Here is a 19574-nt window from a genome sequence, read left to right as displayed (position 1 = left end):
AGTGACCTTATTTTTCAGCAAAGGCGAGTTTGTAAACAAATAACTTTAGTCCCAAAGGCTCTCTATTGTTCTGGCTATTGTTTACAATAAACAAAGAACTGTATGCACAATAAATGTATGGGGTTGTGCAGAAATCTTGCCCTGTATCCGGTTAAGATTCCTCCGTCTGCTTTTCGGATATTCAACGGAATGCGGCATAAATAAGTTACCCTGGCGTTGTTTCTGGTGGTGGTAAGTCATTGGGAATTCTTGTTTCAGAATATTTGGTTTGCATGAGTTGACGAAAAAGTTGACGAAAAGTTATGCAATTCAAAGCTCTCCACCGTTCCCGGGTTTTCGGTTGCTGTTTGGCAAGTTCCCCAATGTCTGAATAAAGTTTTCCGCCTCTATAGCTAGTATCAGATTTTTCTTTTCTATAGAAAATCACTCCTGGAGGGAATAATTTGGTTCTTCATTCATGTTTGAACATTTTCTCGCAAAATCTAACCGGCTTGAGCTGAATGAAAAAATGGCGCGCGTTGCCGGCAAGACTTTGGGCGGAAAATTGGAGACAATAACGAGCGCCGGAAAGATTTGGCCAGGACGTTTAATGAGAGTATAAGATGAATTTTTTTCGAGGGGAGCTATACGACACCAAAGATAGAGTGATAAAGGTGTTGTAGTCTACGAGTTTTCTCGAGGCCTGAAGCCGTAAGCAATACAACACAAGCGCATCGGAACAAATGCGGGCCATAATTCTTGTATTTATGTGGAAGATAAGAAAGAGACTGATCTGGGGATATTTTTGTGTGAATAAACTTGATCCAGTGGCAATGCGGTGGTTATTTGAAATAACGACGTCAGCATTTAAGAATTTCAAAAGTGTAGCAAAGCGGCTTGTTTTTTCCTGCATTCGCTCGCACTCTATGCTATTCTCTGCTTATGATTTCAGGTCGATCGAGGCCTTATTCCCTGCGTACCCTATTACGACGGAGAAATATCAGAAAGCCCCATTTTTAAACTCTTAAATTCCTTTTTTAATTTTTTAATTGCTTTCCTTCCATTTCTATTTTCAGATTGTAAACCTACAAAGCAATTCACATACTGGATCACCGACCGACTATGAGAGGAAAAGAAAGAAAAATGCATTGGTCATTTGACAGAACCAACTTCATATTCCAAGCGTTTTACTTTTTCTTTCTTTCTGCCTTCGCCACAAGATTAATATATCTTCCAATCTATCTTAAACAGTTGGGACTCAGTGCAAGTTATGTGGGAATTCTTTCAGGAGTGATTCCCTTTACACGCGGCGCAGGAGCGCCTATTATGGGATACGTGGCTGACGAAACAAACTCGAGAAAACTTGTTTTTCTTGTCAGTACATCAATGCACACATTAGCACCGATATTACTACTGATTCCACGACCTTCTGAACCAGAATGCCAATCATACGTTGTCATGGAGACGCCAGAACAGCCATATAATGAGGCATTTTACAACAAGAGTGATATTAGGGCGACAAAGTTGCTCAATCAGGCTAATACCAACCACGATCATTCCTTTTTAAACGAATCCAAGCTTGTATTTCCTGAATCCAGTCCACAGATAACAAGCGATGATCAAGTAGATTTTGAACAGAGTCAAGATTTGTTGAATCTTTTCCTTATTCTTTTGGTGCTTTTTATTGTTACTGAATTCATTGCTGCTCCCACAAAAAACCTCGCAGACTCAGCTCTTTTAGAAAATCTTGACAGTGAGTCAGCTAACTATGGCAAGTTTAGACTGTGGGGAAACATTGGTCAAATACTTCTTTACTTTATAGTCTCACCTGTTGCAAAATCCAACAGAGTTAAAGTTTGCAACGTCATTCAGGATGATTATGGATTGACAATGTTCCCTTTTGCAGTTACAATGGTGGGCGCTTTTCTAATGGGTTTAAATATAGACTTCAAGCAGGATGAATTAAGGAAAACAAAGCGGTCTGGTACAACAACAAGAGAAATACAAGAATCATCCTTAAAAGATGTTTTGTTTGACTTTAGTAACATGGCATTTATCGTTATTATTCTTTACCTTGGAATAGTGGATGGAGTATTTAGCAATTTCATGTTCTGGTATCTGACCGATATCGACCCATCTCAAGCCACGTGGGTCATGGGCGTGGCTGGTGCAACTCGTAACATCGCAGCGGCCTTTGCGTTTGGTTACTCAGGAAGCGTGATACGAAAATTAGGAGTTATATACACAACTAACTTGTCTCTTGTTATTTATGTGGCGGCCTTCGTTATCTACGGACTGTTGTCAAACCCTTGGTTAGCTATCATCCCGGAAGTCATGCAATATATCGCGTATGGTATGTCCATGCCGGCCTGCATCGTGTACTTCAAAGAAAGATCACCAAAGGAATATTCAGCAACAATCCAAGGTGAGTGAAAAAGCACTTAAAAGCTAAACGGAAATAAAATACAGTTGAATCACAATAGCTCCAACCTTCAAGGGGAAAAGGGTTACAGCTATCGAGGGTAAAATTAGCAAGGAAATGACTTCATGTACCTTGCTCCTTCTAAATTAATGAGAACAAATAAAGATGAGATGTTCAACATGACACGAGCATGGGACAAAGAAAAATTCTGAGTCTCCGACGGGAATCGAACCCATGGCCTCCCATATACCGGTTGGGCGCTCTAACCAACTGAGCTACGAGAGACTCGTTGTGAGCTGGGCCATTTACTAGGTTGATATGTGAACATATTGGTAAGGTATATGTGTTACTTTGGCTGAGCTGTGTTTGCTGGGACAAAAGCAAAACATTCCCAGGTGGGGAAGAACTAGGGCTTTCCACAAGTTGCTCGGGATTTCTCCTAAAAAAGTTGCTCAAAAGTTGCTCCAAAAATCCAAAAAAGTTGCTTCTAATCAAGAGAATTTCTCTAAATATTCCTAAGCAGTTTTATGCAATTTTACAGCAAAAGAAGTATCTAAATAACACATTAAGGGGGAAAATTGTTAAATAACAAGGATTTCTTTAACTGAGAAAAATCGTAAAAATATCGATGACGTCATGTTTCCTGACGAGTTTTGTAATGTTTGAATGCAGAATAAGCCTTAAGTTGAAACGACTTCAAATGTTTCTCGAAAATCTTCGTAAATCGTCGGAAACGTTCGTAAGGTCTTTGAAGAACACTCGGATAATCTTCGGAGACCTTCGGTCTGGAAATTCCTCATAATGCAACAAGTTGCTCGAGAGGAAAAAAGTGCACGAAGGGGAAAAAGTTGCCAAAAAGTTGCCGAGCAACTTGTGGAAAGCCCTAGGAAGAACACGCCTGATGATTAGTAGAATAGAAATCAGGACGTGGAGGGAGGGGAAAATGAGACCGCCGTGTGAGAATATGATCAAAGAGGATGGGCTGTAAGTTCATCTCGCCCTCATGTAAGAACCCATGAAGTGGCATACCACATGGAACGAAGTTCCCCCGACCGGAAGTTGGGAGAGGACAACTGAAGTCGCTAGCTACATAATATCATTTATTTCCGGTCTTGCTTGAAATAAATATCCTTTGATGGGAATCGAAACCTTATTACATGAAATTTTCGCGACACTTAAATTTCGCGAATTTCGCGATTCTAAAAAAAATCGCGAAATTAAAGTGACGCGAACAATAAGTGTCGCGAACATGACATGACGCGAATATTAAGTGACGCATATGTCAGTAATCAATGTAAATGGATGTTGTCGTCAATTGACTCACTTGTAGACATTGTGAGAACTGCTCTGTTGTTGCTATTGCCGAGATTAAGTCCCCCTGCCTTTTTGTTAATTTTGACGTTATTGTTCCTTCGATGAAGTTGTTTTATATAATTCAAAGGCATGTCAAAATATATTGCCAAGAAAATGTAAATTGTGTCTCACTCAAAAACGCGAAATTAAAGTGACTCAAAATACAAAATTTTCGCAAAATCGCGAAATTTAAGTGTCTCGAAATATGTGCACCTCAAAATCGCGAAATTAACGTGTCGCGAAAATTTCATGCAATAAGATACATATCGTTTTTCTATTTTCAGGTATCGTGTATTCATGTTACCTCGGAATAGGTTTTGGATTAGGGACCATAATCGGCGGTTTTCTTATGGATATCATTGGAGGGTCCTGGACGTTCCTGGTGTTCGGAGGAGTGACAGTGATCATGATCCTTTTCTTCCTTGTTTCCCTGGGCATATCAAAACTGCTCAAGCGAAGGGAGAATGGCAAGAAAGAACGCGAATCAGTTGATTACGAGTCGAGCTAGACAAACTTGATTACAATTTAGCTGTTTTGCTTGATATTCCTGCCTACTGCGTGCCCATCCGGACTCTTCGGACAATTATGTTAATTAGTTTGGTTTTAGATTAGGAAACATTCATTATTTATGCCAGGGGGTGGGCCGGCAAGAATTGAGGGGGCGTCATGAAAAATTCAGGGTGCTCTAAGGGGGGATCACCTTCAAATGTTGCAGACATTTGGGCTATCTGTTTCTCATTAAAACTTCTCTTCAATTATGATCGTGTATATTACAGTATTAATGTCAATACAAAAAAACAGTCAGTCTTGATTTCGTAAAAATGATGTTGCAATGTTGTGTCCAGGTCGTGTTTGGCGGAATATAACTGGCACCAGGGGAGTTTCCTCCGTATTGTTTTCACCCTCCGAGGACACTGAGCTACTGTGGTGCACAAGAACGATGTCCTCATCACTGTTACTTTCTCCTTCACTAGTGTTTTCGTCACTAGTTTGTTTTTGGATGCGAGCCTGCGTACTACGCAGGCTATTTTGTTACAAAATAAACACTGGTTGTTAGTAGGCTAGTTCCTGTTTGGGGGGTGGGAGGTCATTATGTTTTTCTTTTGTTTGAGAGGGGGTCAACATGTTTTGGTTTTGTCTATAATGAATCTTGCCAGCCTGGCATAAATAATGAATGGTCCCTTATATCGAGTGTCAAATTAAGAAGTTATGCGTTTACATTGGCTCTATACAAGAAACTTAGTCTTGTGCGACTTCACAAACCAATCGTGGTTTGTTTCTGGATTCCAACACTTGACACTGGTAACAAAACTAGGTGCTTTGATGTCATATTAGTAATAATAATAAACTAATAAAATACTAGATGTAGTTGTCTAGCTTATGAACTTCTGTAATCGCTTGTGTCTTCCTCATTAGACATTTCATTCTCTTAACATCTAAAACCTTGTCCTTTGAGCTGTATGGTGTCCACCAAATTGAGATTGTTGATGTAGAAATAATTTCCATTTTTACTTCCCTTACCGATAAGGTTTGCTTGAGAAACTTTTTAAAGTGCAACTGTTTCTGTGGAACTTGTGAAGCAAGTGAGATACCCGAGGGGGGGGGGGGGCACTCAAAAAAGTTTTATACGGGGAGGCTCCGCCCCGAGCTCTGACCCCATACCCTTTTATATACCATTTTTGACAGAAATTGTACCCCTTTCGTATACCTTTTACTGAAAAAGGGTACCCCTTTCATATACCTAAAAGACAGGGCATAAACTAAGAACAGGACGTTTTCTTGTCATTTTCACGTAGCGCTTAATACATTAAAATAATACAGCCGTAAATTGCGTCTGTTCGAAATATTTTAATTAAAGGCCCTTTTAAATACCTAAATGACAGATTTCCATACCCTTTCGTACACCAAAACTTGTAAAATCCCTACCCTTTCATATACCTTAAGCCTGAAAAAGGCACCCCTTTCGGGCGGAGCTTCCCCGTATAGGCCATTATAGGGAGTAACCCCCCCCGGGGGGTGAGATAGCGGCAGAAGCCAGGACATGGCACGAACGACCGCATGAACTTGTTTGTCGCGATTAGATTTTTAAATCTAATCTTTAAAAAGACAAAATAAATTGATTAAATTAATTTACAAGTTTGAAGTATGAAAATATTTTTTTTTCGCGTAAAATTTGTTCCGGTGGCAACAACAAGAATAAATGGCGGGAAAGTCGCGGGCAATCCCAATGGAAGCGGGCACTGATAAGCCAAATATCTTGCCCGCTCTGGTAGCCAATCACAGCGCAGGTTTATCTTTAATTCCCCGCTCGCGGAACCAGCCATATATCATATAAATAAAACTACATATCACACCCCGTCCTTCCTTCCATCCATTGAATAATTTAAAAATTTAGAGATTGCCTCCCTCTCTCACTCCAGACCCCTCGCAGCTCCCCGCCTGGCGTGACTTCCCGCTACCATTTCAGAACTCATTGACTATAAACCGTTGAGCTTACACGACGTAGCAGGTTAGTGAACCGCTGCGCGATCGGCTGTTAGACAACCTCGTCCCCAGGGCCTTCTCGGTGACGAGTTTTCTCTCCGTTTGCGTAGCTTGCGTAGCTCGTTAGCGTTAGTTGTCATAAAAAGATCGTCTGCTTTTTGGGCGGAGAGACCGTGGATTGAGAAACGGTTAGTATTAGTTTTCGTGTGATCTGTGTTTCTTCGGATATATAAGATATTTTGTTCTAAAGATATGTTAAGGTTACGTTACAATGTACCGAGAAAGGATTACGTACAGCAGCCCTACAAATTCTAACAACTCCTTCTGACACGAACGGCAGTCATCTAATAGACTGCGGTCATCAAAAGAACGAGAGTTAAAAAACATATATGCAGAAGTATGAAGTATGGGGTGATACGGAAGTCTTGCTTCTTTGTCGCTGTGGCTGTACTAAAATGTAATTACAAACTAAACAACACCCGGTGATGGCAGGGTTCATGAGGGTTGTTGTCGGTCCTTGAGATTGATACCCCACCCCACCCCACCCCCCCCCCCCTCATAAGTATGGGGTGATTACTTATGTAATTACAAACTAAACAACACCCAGTAATGGCGGGGCTGTTGTCAGTCCGAGATCAGGGCTTGGACAATTGAAACCGATGATTGGAAAACCAATGGATGACAATTGATGCCAAATAATTGATTGTTATCAGTCTCTCAAGAGTATTTTGTAGTTCTTTACCTCTGTCTGGATATCTTACTACAAAATTTATCTCATTGATAAAAATGGGCTAAAACCAGGGACAGCAATATTTCAATGACTTCCTCAAGGCTGCAAATAACAGTCAGTCAACGGACATTGGCCGACCAAAATTTGCTCATGTCCGACGAAATCTGTACTAGCTCTGACTAACTTACTGTTTCCTAGACTGCGCAAACCCAATATGTTATATGGTGTCAATCGAAAGCCTTTGGTTTGGATACCAGTGCGTGATGGCACACAACTGGCTGCTAAACTCTGGATCCCAGAATTAGTTGAAAAAAATGCTGATGGCAAATCTACAGAGGGTGAAAAATATCCTGCTATTTTAGGTGAGATATTGGCTGTAGACATTATATGATGTCATTAGGAATTGAAGGGTACAGGTATCCCACAAAAGAGTTATTATATTATTATTTTTCTTTCTTTCTTTCTCTCTTTTTTGGAACTGGATCAAGCTCATTTTTGGCATACTGACTTCAGTACATCATTTTAATAAGTCATAATATTTTCTTCATTTTTTTTCTGATCAATTTGTACTTTCACAAGTGTACTATAATACCACAAAACTGCGTCTAGAAGAATGGCAAGGATGTTTAGTCCCCTGTAACACAATCACACTCCTGACTGCGTGTACTTAATAAATAGCAACCACTTTGCATGCGTTCAGAAAAGGTATTGTTATATGAATTTCATATAATTCATATCATTAATAATTTTTTCAATCTTTTCTCTCATTACCGATGGGGGTTTTTCAGATTGAATGTACTTAAAGTACTTAAATTTGATTGATAGAGGCTTTTAATTATTATCTGCATTCCAGAATTTCTTCCATATCGCCGTATGGACTGGACAGCCCAAAGAGATGAGAAGGCCCATTCATATTTTTGTTCCCATGGTTATGTTTGTGTCCGTGTGGACATGCGAGGAACTGGGGACTCGGAGGGATTTATTTATGATGAATGTGAAAGACAAGAGCATGAAGATGGCTGTGATGTCATCAGTTGGATTTCACAGCAACCCTGGTGTACTGGAAATGTTGGTAAGTAACTTTCCAAAGGGTGTCACAGCATTAAATTTCCATTCAATTCAGGTATTCACTTAGTACCATATAAATCATATAAACCCTCAGGGGCATACATTCTTTTGAAACCTATTTTATGTTGGGAGGGAATATGGGGTGGGGGGCTTTTCCTTGATCACTTTAAACAGGGCTTCTGATGTTATGCGATGTTGCGATTTCGCATAATTGACCTCAAATCGCAACTTTTCGCATAATTCATCAAAAATCGCATAATTCGTACAAAATCGCACAATTTGAGCAAAGATAAAGGAAATACTCGCTTTGACTAAGTTCTAAGACAATTTCAATGTTGTTTAAAGGTGGTTTACCTGTCAAAAAAACCTTGGAAAACCTGTGATGTTGTTTCCAAACGAACAACAATATTTCGAGCGGGCAACTTCCTTTTTCAGTTTCAACTTAGCCATAAAGAAGTTTACAAGGCAAAATGGCTGAATTCAGAATGTTTAAATCCTTCCATGAAGTAAAAAACATCGTAGATTTTTCGATCGTTCAACACGGTGCGTTAACACATGCGCCTTCATTTAATTCAGTCAGCAGTATCTTGTCACACTTCATATATTATGTCACCAAAAGTCTTCAACGTTCTACTACGTCATGTAGTGTACACGAAAAGCCATTTGACATTGGAATAAAGGCAAATGAGGTGAAAATAATCTATTTCATTCTATTACAGATATTTATTGTCCCTTTATGCTCTTATTATTTTTTGAAATGCACAAAATGGATTTTCATCTCCTGAAACCTTGTAAAACAAGCTTAAAATCGCTCAGATAAAATCGCATAATTTGCCGCATAATAGTACTTTCTTGCCGCATAATCTGCCCTAAAAATGCCGCATAATTTCTGCTTTTTTGCCGCACCCTATCAGAAGGCCTGTTTAAAACTGTCATTTCTATACCTGCCAACTTTTTCTGGGTCAGAAGAGAGTAAGAGTGCCAGGATTTCCAAAGAGGATACGACAATGTCCGCAGCCTCCCGAAGAGGTCCGAGGTATTCTGAAGACATACCAATCCTAGTGCGTGGATGTGTTTTGCTAAACACAACCCCATTCCAAATGTGTTTCTCATCAAAACTCTGAGATTTCAGAGAAAGTATCGTCATTTTCATGTACTCTTTACATTGGAGTTTTGTTTCTTGCATTGGTTTGAGTTCACATATTTTGGAAAGTGTGTCCATTTTGGTTGTAAAAACTCACATTTTTCTACCAGGCGTGAGAAATTGGTTCGTAAGGGTGAGTTGGCGTGAGATTGAAGTTTTCAACTCGCAGACGTGAGATTCACGCTCAAGGCGTGAGAGTTGGCACCATTTTTTGTGGTGGGGTTACTTCTGTACATCAAATGCTCTTCCACAGACAAGATAGTGTAGGAGCATGATCGTCAGCAGCTGTACATGTGATAGAAAGTATGTCAAAGAAATTGAAGGAGCTACGTTTTGGGGATTTTGCAAATTACTTAACCCGTGAAAAATGTTATCTTTGAGGTATAACCTTGATTTGCAGAAATTAAACTACAGCTGTAAATATCGATGTTTTGAAGACATGTGGAAACAACCTGATAAGTTAAGCCTCAATTTTTCAAGTTGTATCCATTTCTATCCTTGCCATCCACAGCCAAAGATGCTTGTTAACACTTTCAGTGCTTTAATATTGTAAAAGTTTATTGTTGAAAAAATGGGCCATTATTTTTAGATTTCCTAGCTACAACACAAATATAAATTTTGGCTCTTAAAAAATCTGTTAAAACCAGTGACAAAGCCCCATTAAGGTCATTGCCATGTATTGCATTGCGCATCCTTACTGTGCAGAATTTTACGTGTTATTAACGCACGCACATAAACAAAATGGCAGCTTTTTTCTATGTGGCTTATAGGTCTGTGAGAGAAATAATTCGTCGCTCTTTACGTAAACGGGTATGGTGACCTATCTTTTTTTCTCATAATTTGAGTGCAGCGATAAAATTCTTTCTGTAAAATGAAAACAGATCAATTTCTATGTTTAAAAAATAAATTATCACTGGAAACGTGTACTTTAATTTGCTAGTACTCGTACAGGAATTAATAAGGAATTATATGGTATATATAAGGTCTTCCTGTTCCTAAACGAATATGGTTACCCCACTTTTTTATTTCAAAATTTAAGTCCCACTAAGGTAATCAACAAGTAGGCAAAGTTTGGTTGAAAATCTATGTTCAGTTCTATTTCGGGGCAATGACCTTAAGGTCAGTGAAACACCTGAAGTGCATGAAAAGTAACTCTGACATTCCTTTTTAGGCATGTACGGGAAAAGCTGGGCAGGATTTAATGGCCTTCAGATAGCTGCCAGACAACCCCCTGCCCTGAAGACTGTCATATCTACTTATTCCAGTGATGAACGGTATTTAAATGATTGTCATTACCGTGGCGGCTGTGTCCTTGCCCGGGAAATGTTGTCATGGGCTCATGTTATGCTCCTTTGGAATGCACGGCCTCCTCATCCAGCAAGCCTTGGTTCAAGGTAATTGCTGTCACAAATCTTACTCAGTCTCCTGTCTGAGACTTAAAGCATTTTTGTCATTATTTAAGGTTACAACAAGCAAGAATGGCACGGAAATGTCTTAATATGCCAAAAACTAATGAACTGAGGTGCGATCAGTTTAGTATAAATGAAGTGTCGATTTTGAAAACTAATTATGAATCATGCAAAAACTCAGTAACATTATTTCTGATGTCGACTTTGTAATAAAAAAATTATTCTGGATTTTCTGAAAGCCAAAACCATGTTTTGGTTTTGCATTGTCGGTTAAGGTAGGAAAATTGGAATGGGTTGATATTATAAGGGAAATATAAATGCGGATTCAGGGGTTGGGTGGGGCTACACATTTCAGCTCTTCTGATACATGACTGTATATCTCGCATTGAACTCGTAGATGGAAAGAAGTGTGGTTAGAACGCTTCAATAAATCATGTGAACCTTGGGTACACAAATGGCTGTCACATCAGACCCGTGAGCCTTACTGGCAGTATGGGTCCATCGCTGAAGATTACACTTCCATCAAATGTCCTGTATTTCTGATGGGAGGATTTTCTGACCTGTTTAAAGATGCAGTGTTTACTATGGTGGAACATCTAAAGTGTCCCGTCCGAGCGTTAATTGGTCCATGGTCCCATTCATGGCCTACTGACTCTTCACCTGGGCCTCGGATAGACCACCTAAAAGAGTGCCTCAGGTGGTGGGACTGTCATTTGAAGGGCCTGCCCACAGGTGTTATGGACGAACCTGTGTTAAGGCTTTTCTTGAGGGATGGTATGTTTTTACAACTACAACTGCTGAATTAGCAGATTCTTTCACTATAATTGTAAACAAGTATCTTTTTTATGCCTTGCTCATTATGTATATAATGACCTTGGGCCAATATTCTTCCAGTAATGCCCTTGTAAGGTGAATAAGATGAATATGTATTGTATGGTACAGCACCGCACGCCACCGCACGGCACCACACTGCACCCCATCCCACAGCACCGCACCGCACCGCACCCCACAGCACAGCATAGTAAAACAGCGGCTGCCTGAAAATGACATGTAAACAAAGTGAGTTTATATGACAGGATAGATAGAAACTTTATTATGTGAAACCATGTTTTAACCTGTCTGAATGTGATTGGCTACATGTTAGTACAGCTACTAACTGATGCATCAAAGTTCTTTACCTATTTGTTCTTACATTCCGTCAACAGGCATTTTAAATGCGCACAAAGAAGACATTTGGCCAGGGAAGTGGATAGCGGAGGACCGCTGGCCCTCGCCCAATGTACAATTTCAAGAATTCTGTTTGCAAAAGGACAGAGTTTTGACAATGACATCAGAGATCCCAGACCAATCAGCTATCAGCAACGAGCCGGTCACTACCAAGTCCTCTTTTCTAAGTGGATCATGGGGTGGTGTCCCGCTCATAAACGGTCTTGAGGACCTCCCTGTGGAACAAAGTTTGGAAGACGCTATATCGGAGTGCTGGGAGACAGCAACGCTTAAAGAACCTGTTGCCGTGTTGGGATTTGCTGAAGTTCATTTACAGCTAAGCTGTAACAGGCCCTGTGCTCAGATTGTCGCCAGGCTGTGTGATGTGTTTCCCAATGGGAAGTCTTCGCTTATAACAAGAGGTACATAAAATTATCCTGACGCGAATGAGAGGCGGCTGTATTCGCAGGCTACCAGATACTGGGATTGCCTTTTTTCTTCTTCTTTCAAACACTCACTTACTTTTAAGTCTGAGGTATTTTCGTATTTCTGAGCTCGGTCCTTAAACTTTGGGGGGGGGGGGGGGACCTTCTTAACTACAGATCCAGAGCAGTTGCTAAGTGGTTGCTCAAGATGGCATTTTGTTGCAAGCGATTTTGGAGTGTTGTGTTACATAAAATGGTGAATTGCATTTGGGGGAACGCCTGCTTTGAAAAAACATTACCATTGCGTGCGTGTAACTAGTGTCAGTCCCAAAGCGCGCATTAGAATTTTAAATCCTTTAAACTTCGATGTTTTTGACAAATCAAAGATCAGAGACCTTGTTTCCTTGCCTTCCGCAGCCGCACAAGACCTCAGTAATTCCCAAGTTATTTTATAAATCTGTATACATTTATTAAGATAAGCTAAAATTGGTGTAATACGGTGAAACATTTTTCAAAGCGAAGGAGGTTGTTTTTATTATAATAACTTTATAATCATTCGTATGCAAAGTATCGCTGAGTTACACAGTGTATATTTAAACAACAATACGTCGTCTGTTGTTGTTATTAAAAACTAGCAATGGTACACTGCAATTCCTCAGTTTTGATTGGTTAATAGGCAATGGTATATGAGCTTATATACCATTGACCACAAATATGGTAGCCGCGCGCGCTCGTGGAATAATTGTTAAATATTAATACACTCTTGACAGGAGCTATCTATTCTGTATATTCCTCACAAGTTATTATTTACACTTAAGACCTGATTAGACGTCTAATGTGAAACCCGTGTAAAGTGTATATTCTCAATATTTTGTATATTGTGTATAAAGTGTGATTATAGACGTCTATTAGACGTCTATTGTCTATTTTGCATCGTAGATTTTAACTTAGACAATGACTTAGCTCCACAGTTGTGTTGGGGGTTTGAAACTGAGCATATATTCTCCTTATTAAAGTTTTATTTTTCCACAGGAGTGTTAAACTTGACTCATCTCGGCGGCCATTCACCAAAGGATATTCAGCCACTGAAGCCTCATGAAAACTTCCAAGCGCGGGTTAAATTTGATTCCACTGCCTACACTGTAGCTGCTGGCCATAAAATACGACTGGCGCTCTCCTCAGTCCACTGGCCGTTTGTCTGGCCTTCTCCACACGTGTCTTCCCTCTCGATACAGACAGGAAGTAAGAGTAAGCTACTACTTCCGGTTCGAGTCGCAAACGAAGAAGTAAAGGAAAAGGATGCTCATCTGCGAGAGCTTGCACCTCCTGATCCTGAATATAAGCACGCTATTTTACCTGTTGAGTGGCGGAGAAAACCCCAGAAGGCAAGGTAAGCTTCACTGAGCCTGCGTCACATGTAAACTCGACTGCTGTAGACAAAGTTCGTTGTATTTTGCTGTCTCCTGTGTTGCTGTCCTTCAGCTGAGCAATTTGCAAATGGGGTAGATGTCCGCTCTCTTTGACCGCGTGGGTCATGAATGTGTCCAGTTTCTAAGGTAGCTCCTAGTAGGTACGGTTTACGGCGCTTGCGTTTTTACTTCCACCTTTTATCCCATGCCTTGAATAATACAACCAATCGGGAGCCTAGAAAGCCGTTGCATATTCTGCAGCATCTCGGGGTTCATATTCCACGAAAGCTTCCCGGGATCCATCACGGCCTCTAAGTTTTCCCGCCGAAAACGCGCGCATTTTGTTTTTCATTCCGCTTAGTAGTTTAAATTTTGCGAAAACCTTTTTAAACACGAATGAAGAATTAAATTATTCTCTCGAACTCGACTTTCTATAGTCTAAATCGTTGGAAAAACCTGACACTAGAGACGAAAAATGCAGAAGTCGAGGAATTTGCCAAACAAAAACTGAAAACCCGGGAACGGTGAGGAACGCAGCTTTGGAATTGGTTACAAGGCCTTTATCACATTCAGGCAAAAGAATTATTTATGCTGTATTATGTTGGCTATCTGAAAAGCATACAAAGCCATCTGACAAGGGATCCTCTGCTCCATTTAATAACCGCGGCCCACCCTAAATTCTGCAAGAAAAAACTCTTTCGGATAGTCAAGATTGATGATAGATGGATTATTATCCAACTCTGCTTCATGTAGTACAAATAACGATTTCTGTACTCATCTAATATCTCACGATATTTATACTCCACAAGACCGGTTTAACAGGTTCCGTGTAGCCCTTTTGTAATTCCTGACCGTGCGAAAGATTGAAAAAACCTTAAATAATAAAACAGTTTATATTAGACACTTAATCGTGAAGTATCGCTGTGCATTTTAACTCGGCATTTGTATTTTGACTCGCCTTGCGGGCTCGCCAAAATACTGCAAGACTCGTAAAAATATACAGTGATACTCCACACAAAAATGTTTAATCTTTGTTCTACACAAAGACTATTAAACCTGTCTGCCTATTCAATTTTTTTGTGTTTTAGAACTCTGGAGATTGATCAGTTAAGTGACGTATACAAATTGACTCTTTCCACCGACTGTGGATGTGTTCTACTGAAAGACACAAACACCCTGTATGATGAAACAAACACAGAAACGTACACAATCAAAGAAGGCGAGCCAACCACAGCTAAGATCGCCATACAAGGCCAGATCGTACTGAAGGTAGAGGATGAATCTGCTGACCAAGACGACAGTGGTCACCACCGGTGGGATACTAGAGTCCAGGCTTCCAGCGAGATGTGGTCTGATGAACAGTTCTTCTACTTGAAGACTCAATTTTCAGCGTGGCATAAAAGTGAAGAATGCTTTAAAAAAACTTGGACAAAGAAAATAGAACGTTTTTATGTTTAGCAAAAAAAAGAAAAGAATCAAACACCAATTCATATTACCAATGTAATCGTTTTCTCTGGCAGAATCTGTCTGAAAGTCAATTTATCTGATATGTATAGTGGTGCGATTTTGTCAATAGACAAATTAGCCAAAAAATATAACTATTTTTAAACTATGGTAATTTTCAATTCCAATTTTTTATATGACAATTTTCGGTATAAAAAATGATAAATCGTGCACAAATTACTTACTGTAGAAATGAATCAAGAGAAGGTGTGTATTTGTGTAGAGTGTAACCTTACCTTTTCACATAGTATGTTTACAATAATACATCTGGGGCGTACAAAACTTAACTTTGTAGCAAAGTTCTGTGTTATCTTTCGGCCTGAGAAATTCAAAGCGTTTACAAGCGGCAGATTGGGCGGGAGCTGAGTGCATGCGCGCATTGCTTTTGACCGCTGTGTGATGCTTCAAACAGCAATTTTCGGTATAAAATCTGATATATTTTTCACAAAAGAATTACTTTTACCAGTAGCTCTACGTCATTTTCTCGCGCGCCTCGCGCGCAAGGCTTATTCTAAAAATAACTTACGCGCGAATCTGATGACACAAGACCCATTACCAGATATGCAATGTAGACTTCTGAGATTATGAACTGCTTATGGTGATATATATTTTGCAAGGTTTGTTACATTTTTCGACTGAAAGAATGAAATTCTAGATCATTTTCAATTTGGCTTATATGTTTTCTGTGAATATGTATTTGTTGTGGCGTCCGTGCTATTTTTCTGTTGTTTGTTTGTTTGTTTTATTTTTGTGTTTGTTTCTTTTAAGTGACAGCCAACAAGTACAGGAGTTTCTCCTCGGTTTCTTCTCGGTGGCAATCAAAAGCTTTTGTGGCTACGTGACGTGGTTGGAGAAATGACAAATTAGATGTTGTATAGGCTCGAGCCAAAATCGTTACAAGAAAACCAAACGTTTGGTCTTAGCCTTTCATGAGTAAATAATTGTCTATTGTAAAAAGTGCACTACAAGATTAGACTGAAGTTCAAATTTTAATTATAGTTCTGTCTCTAACATTATATTGAGTTATCACGCCAAGTTCTCTTCGATAGTTTACACTTCTCTTGCTCCCTCAAAATATTTCTTGTTCCCTTGAAATAAATGACTATCTCTAGCTCTAAGGAAAGTTATGATCTCAGGATATTAGGTAGAAAAATACACTGTCGAAAATACCAGCAAAAGTAATTCATTGTTCACCAGTGTTAATCACAACAGGATTCGATGCAATTGGATTATTTAATTTGTACCTTGAAATTTGTTGAAGTACCACATGAACGCAAACATAACCCCACCTGGTTTATGCTTAGTTACGTCAAATACAAACTCTCGACTTTTTGCAAGGGGCAGATAAAACACCTCAATTCTGCCGCCTTCCCGAAGATTTCCTCCTCCTTTGTTTACACACATATCATCTGTGACTTCAACGAAGAAGCAGGTCTGCAAAGCACCAACACATCCCACAACAGAATGGAATGATGCAACTTCTTGAAGGCTTTCCTCTGGAACATCATAGCCACATTCCTCAAGGATTTCTTGTTTTATTAAGCTTGTGAGGCTCACGTTTTTATCAACAATGCCAGCGCAGAGCTCGTAAGTTACCCCTTCACTGAAAGGAGCAGTAATCGGAAGTGACGTGTCTTCAGTTGTCATGGTAACTGAACTGCCATCTGTTAATACTTTGTTATGCAGGTTTCTGTTGAAGTGCATGTAAACAGCTGAAAAATAGAAACAAAACGTTTTGTGAATGTTGTCTTGAATCAAGGTTCGTGTTTAGTTTAACGCTTAATTAATTCAGATACAATGATGTTAGGCCATCCCAATAAAATGTTTCGTTTCCCATCGCCCGACCGACCCATTTTTTTCCAAAAGTAAAAAAAAAATCCAGATTCACTAGTAAAAGAAGCAAGTACATCAATTTACAAGCACACAATCTTGTTTTATTAACAACAATTGGTATGAGGTGATGTCTTTGTCTTTAATAAACATTGATACTACGCTATTTAAAGACTAACGAACGAAAAGACCACGTTTTCGTGTTGACTTTATAGTCAGGCTTTCTTACTTAGCAGCCCGGCCTTTTCTGGAACCCAGAACCCTTCAAGCGTTCAGTCTTTTTTTTTTTTTTTTTTTTGCCCGACCGACCGACCCACCATCACAAGAGACGGGGCGATGGGAAACGAAACATTTTATTGGGATGGCCTTAGCTGAACAGAACAAGTAAAACTACTCCAAGGCGACAGGGAAACAGGCACACTCCTATAAAAATCAACAAACATTTCGAGTCCAAAAGGAACAATGAAGTCATTTGCTCCTTAACCCATAACTTGCACCACGTGCAAAATGGCAACTACATATTTCGAGAAATGCAGGAAGAAGGCTATTAGATTATTTATTTTATGCAAGAGGGGGCGGGGGTGGGGGTGGGAGAGGCTTAATACAGAGGGAAACGCCAGTAGGTTATCGGTTTACCACTCATTTCCTATACCATACTTTATCAATGAGTTTCAGTGTGTTTGAGAGGCGGATGGCTTAATAGAGGAATTCGTCCTGTAGACGCATTAATATGTTAGTCATCAGTAGAAGCTTTTGCTTTTGAATTGCTTATTTCAAAAATGAAATATTGAAACAAAGAATGGAGTAATTAATTGATCGTTAAGAGGAACGCATTCCCCCCTCCCGGGAACGCATGAGCTGCTTTCATGTGCTTTGAATATCATAGTTTCCTTCCTTCCTTCCTTCAATTACTTTGGCAGTCCAAAAAGTATAATTGGAGCTAATTGTATCAAGCTGTATCGTCCCATTACCTGGTCTAAACTGCTTCACAAGGATGAAAGCCTTCCTTGTAGTATTGAATATCAACGCAGACACACTGCAAAAAAAAAAAAAAAACATGGATACAATGGCCGCGGCCGCACTTAAAGAGTTGACTGGGTTAATTTTTAGAAACCCGGTTAAAAGTTTCCACAAAACTTAACTCGGTTAAAGTATGGTTACCCTAACTAACTCGGTTAAATATTTTTAGCGGCCGCATTACGATCAGACCAGACTGAAGTGATGTCATGATTAAGCTATTTGAAAACAAGCAAAAACGGCCGGCTTTCATGATAATTCTATTACTTGCTCATTTCTTCTCCTGCTTTTAAGAGTTATTTCAATGCATTCTCGGCTTACACCGTTCTTTTTCTTCCTAATGCGTTCAACGCAAATTTCAAGCCCAGTTGTTTCGAATATGTTGATCTTCAGCAGTCGTTCTAAGGCTCATCGCCATATCGAAATCGCCTTCAAGTGTACGTTTTTCCAAAGAATCGGCGAAGAGACGGAAGAGATCATCAGAAACTATGATAGCCCTGTCTGAGCCAAATTATCATTGCTTAGGTGGTTCTGGAGTTTTCTAATAGCAAGGGAAATTATAGAATTAAGCCGCGAATTGTGTCCGAACGCCATATTTACGTGCACGTGTGATGGAAAAGAACATCTTTATGGTGATTATTGACACATTAGACAAATAAAACATTACCTTATTACATGAAATTTTCGCGACACGTTAATTTCGCGAATTTCGCGATTCAAAAAAAAATCGCGAAATTAAAGTGACGCGAACAATAAGCGTCGCGAACATAACATGACGCGAAAATTAAGTGACTCACATATGTCAATAATCACGAAAGAATGAGTTTACTGGCACTGACGGAAAAAATTTTCAATGTAAATGGATTTTGTTGTCAATTGGCTCAAGAACAATTATTCATGCACGTACAAGCATGACCAAGAACTGCTCTGTTAAGAACTGCTCTATTGTTGCTATTGCCGAGATTTAGTCCCCCCCCCCCCCCATGCGTTTTTGTTAATTTTGGCGCATTTTTTCCTTTGATAAAGTCGTTTTATTTAAAATTCAAAGGCATGTTAAATAATATTGCAAAGGAAATTCAAATTGTGTCTTACTCAAAAACGCGAAATTAAAGTGATTCAAACTGCAGAATTTTTGCAAAATCGCGAAATTTAAGTGTCGCGTAATATGCGCACCTCAAAATCGCGAAATTAACGTGTCGCGAAAATTTCATGTAATAAGGTAGTTGAATCTGATAAGAAACCACTATTAAACCTGGTTAAAACGACCCAGAAAGGTGGTTTAGAATGAACCTAACCCAGTTAAAAAATCTATTGTTCTTTGATTAATTTCCATGGGAACCGCTAACTGGGTTAAGAGTCGGTTAACTTTCCAAAAACGCGGCCGCATTAGACATTTTTTTAACCAAGTTAATTTTAATTGATTTTAAAATTGGAAATAACCCGGTTAACTCGCCAAGTGCGGCCGCGGAATTTGTCATATACCTTTGCACGGATATATCGTCTACATCGTCCATACATGGTCAGAATTTAATTGTTATCCCTTATGCATTCAGCCAAGTTTCGTCCAATGGAAGTCTTGCAAAGCGCCACATAAC

At 39.5% G+C, this 19574-nt stretch overlaps 4 protein-coding genes across 4 annotated transcripts in view; 2 read left to right on the top strand and 2 right to left on the bottom strand.

Annotated features, from left to right (window-relative positions):
• LOC144634432 (dehydrogenase/reductase SDR family member 7-like) overlaps positions 1-19574 on the bottom strand; it is a 113912-nt gene that overhangs the window by 45171 nt on the left and 49167 nt on the right. The gene's annotated exons all lie outside the window — the stretch shown is intronic.
• On the top strand, positions 1102-4262 carry LOC144637186 (major facilitator superfamily domain-containing protein 6-like). The gene is made up of 3 exons (XM_078496319.1): positions 1102-1502; positions 1593-2404; positions 4039-4262. The coding sequence occupies exons 1-3, from the start codon at positions 1102-1104 to the stop codon at positions 4260-4262; spliced, it is 1437 nt and encodes a 478-aa protein (XP_078352445.1).
• On the top strand, positions 7183-15087 carry LOC144636641 (cocaine esterase-like). Its single transcript, XM_078495829.1, has 7 exons — positions 7183-7330; positions 7822-8040; positions 10352-10574; positions 10987-11363; positions 11795-12217; positions 13253-13610; positions 14718-15087. Exons 1-7 carry the CDS (start codon positions 7183-7185, stop codon positions 15085-15087), a joined length of 2118 nt encoding a protein of 705 aa, XP_078351955.1.
• Positions 16366-19574, bottom strand: part of LOC144637185 (uridine diphosphate glucose pyrophosphatase NUDT14-like) — a 12559-nt gene continuing 9350 nt past the window's right edge. The window contains exons 3-4 of the mRNA XM_078496318.1: positions 17934-17998; positions 16366-16844 (exon numbers count right to left, since the gene is read on the bottom strand). Of these exons, the coding sequence (XP_078352444.1) occupies positions 16366-16844; positions 17934-17998 (544 nt within the window). The remainder of the gene's footprint in view (positions 16845-17933; positions 17999-19574) is intronic.

Source organism: Oculina patagonica, chromosome 13, assembly GCF_052425735.1.
Source record: "Oculina patagonica isolate OP01 chromosome 13, crgOcupat, whole genome shotgun sequence".
NCBI lineage: Eukaryota > Metazoa > Cnidaria > Anthozoa > Scleractinia > Oculinidae > Oculina > Oculina patagonica.
This window is presented reverse-complemented; position numbering and strand designations above follow the sequence as displayed.

Excerpts from the sequence above, each read along its gene's own strand:
- LOC144637186 (XM_078496319.1), top strand. The coding sequence starts at position 1,102 with ATGAGAGGAAAAGAAAGAAAAATGCATTGGTCATTTGACAGAACCAAC. Across the intron at positions 1,503-1,592 it reads AGTGATATTAGGGCGACAAA|CGATGATCAAGTAGATTTTG; the intron begins GTTGCTCAATCA and ends ACAGATAACAAG. Across the intron at positions 2,405-4,038 it reads ATATTCAGCAACAATCCAAG|GTATCGTGTATTCATGTTAC; the intron begins GTGAGTGAAAAA and ends TTCTATTTTCAG.
- LOC144636641 (XM_078495829.1), top strand. The coding sequence starts at position 7,183 with ATGTTATATGGTGTCAATCGAAAGCCTTTGGTTTGGATACCAGTGCGT. Across the intron at positions 10,575-10,986 it reads CCAGCAAGCCTTGGTTCAAG|ATGGAAAGAAGTGTGGTTAG; the intron begins GTAATTGCTGTC and ends TTGAACTCGTAG. Across the intron at positions 13,611-14,717 it reads AGAAAACCCCAGAAGGCAAG|AACTCTGGAGATTGATCAGT; the intron begins GTAAGCTTCACT and ends TTTGTGTTTTAG.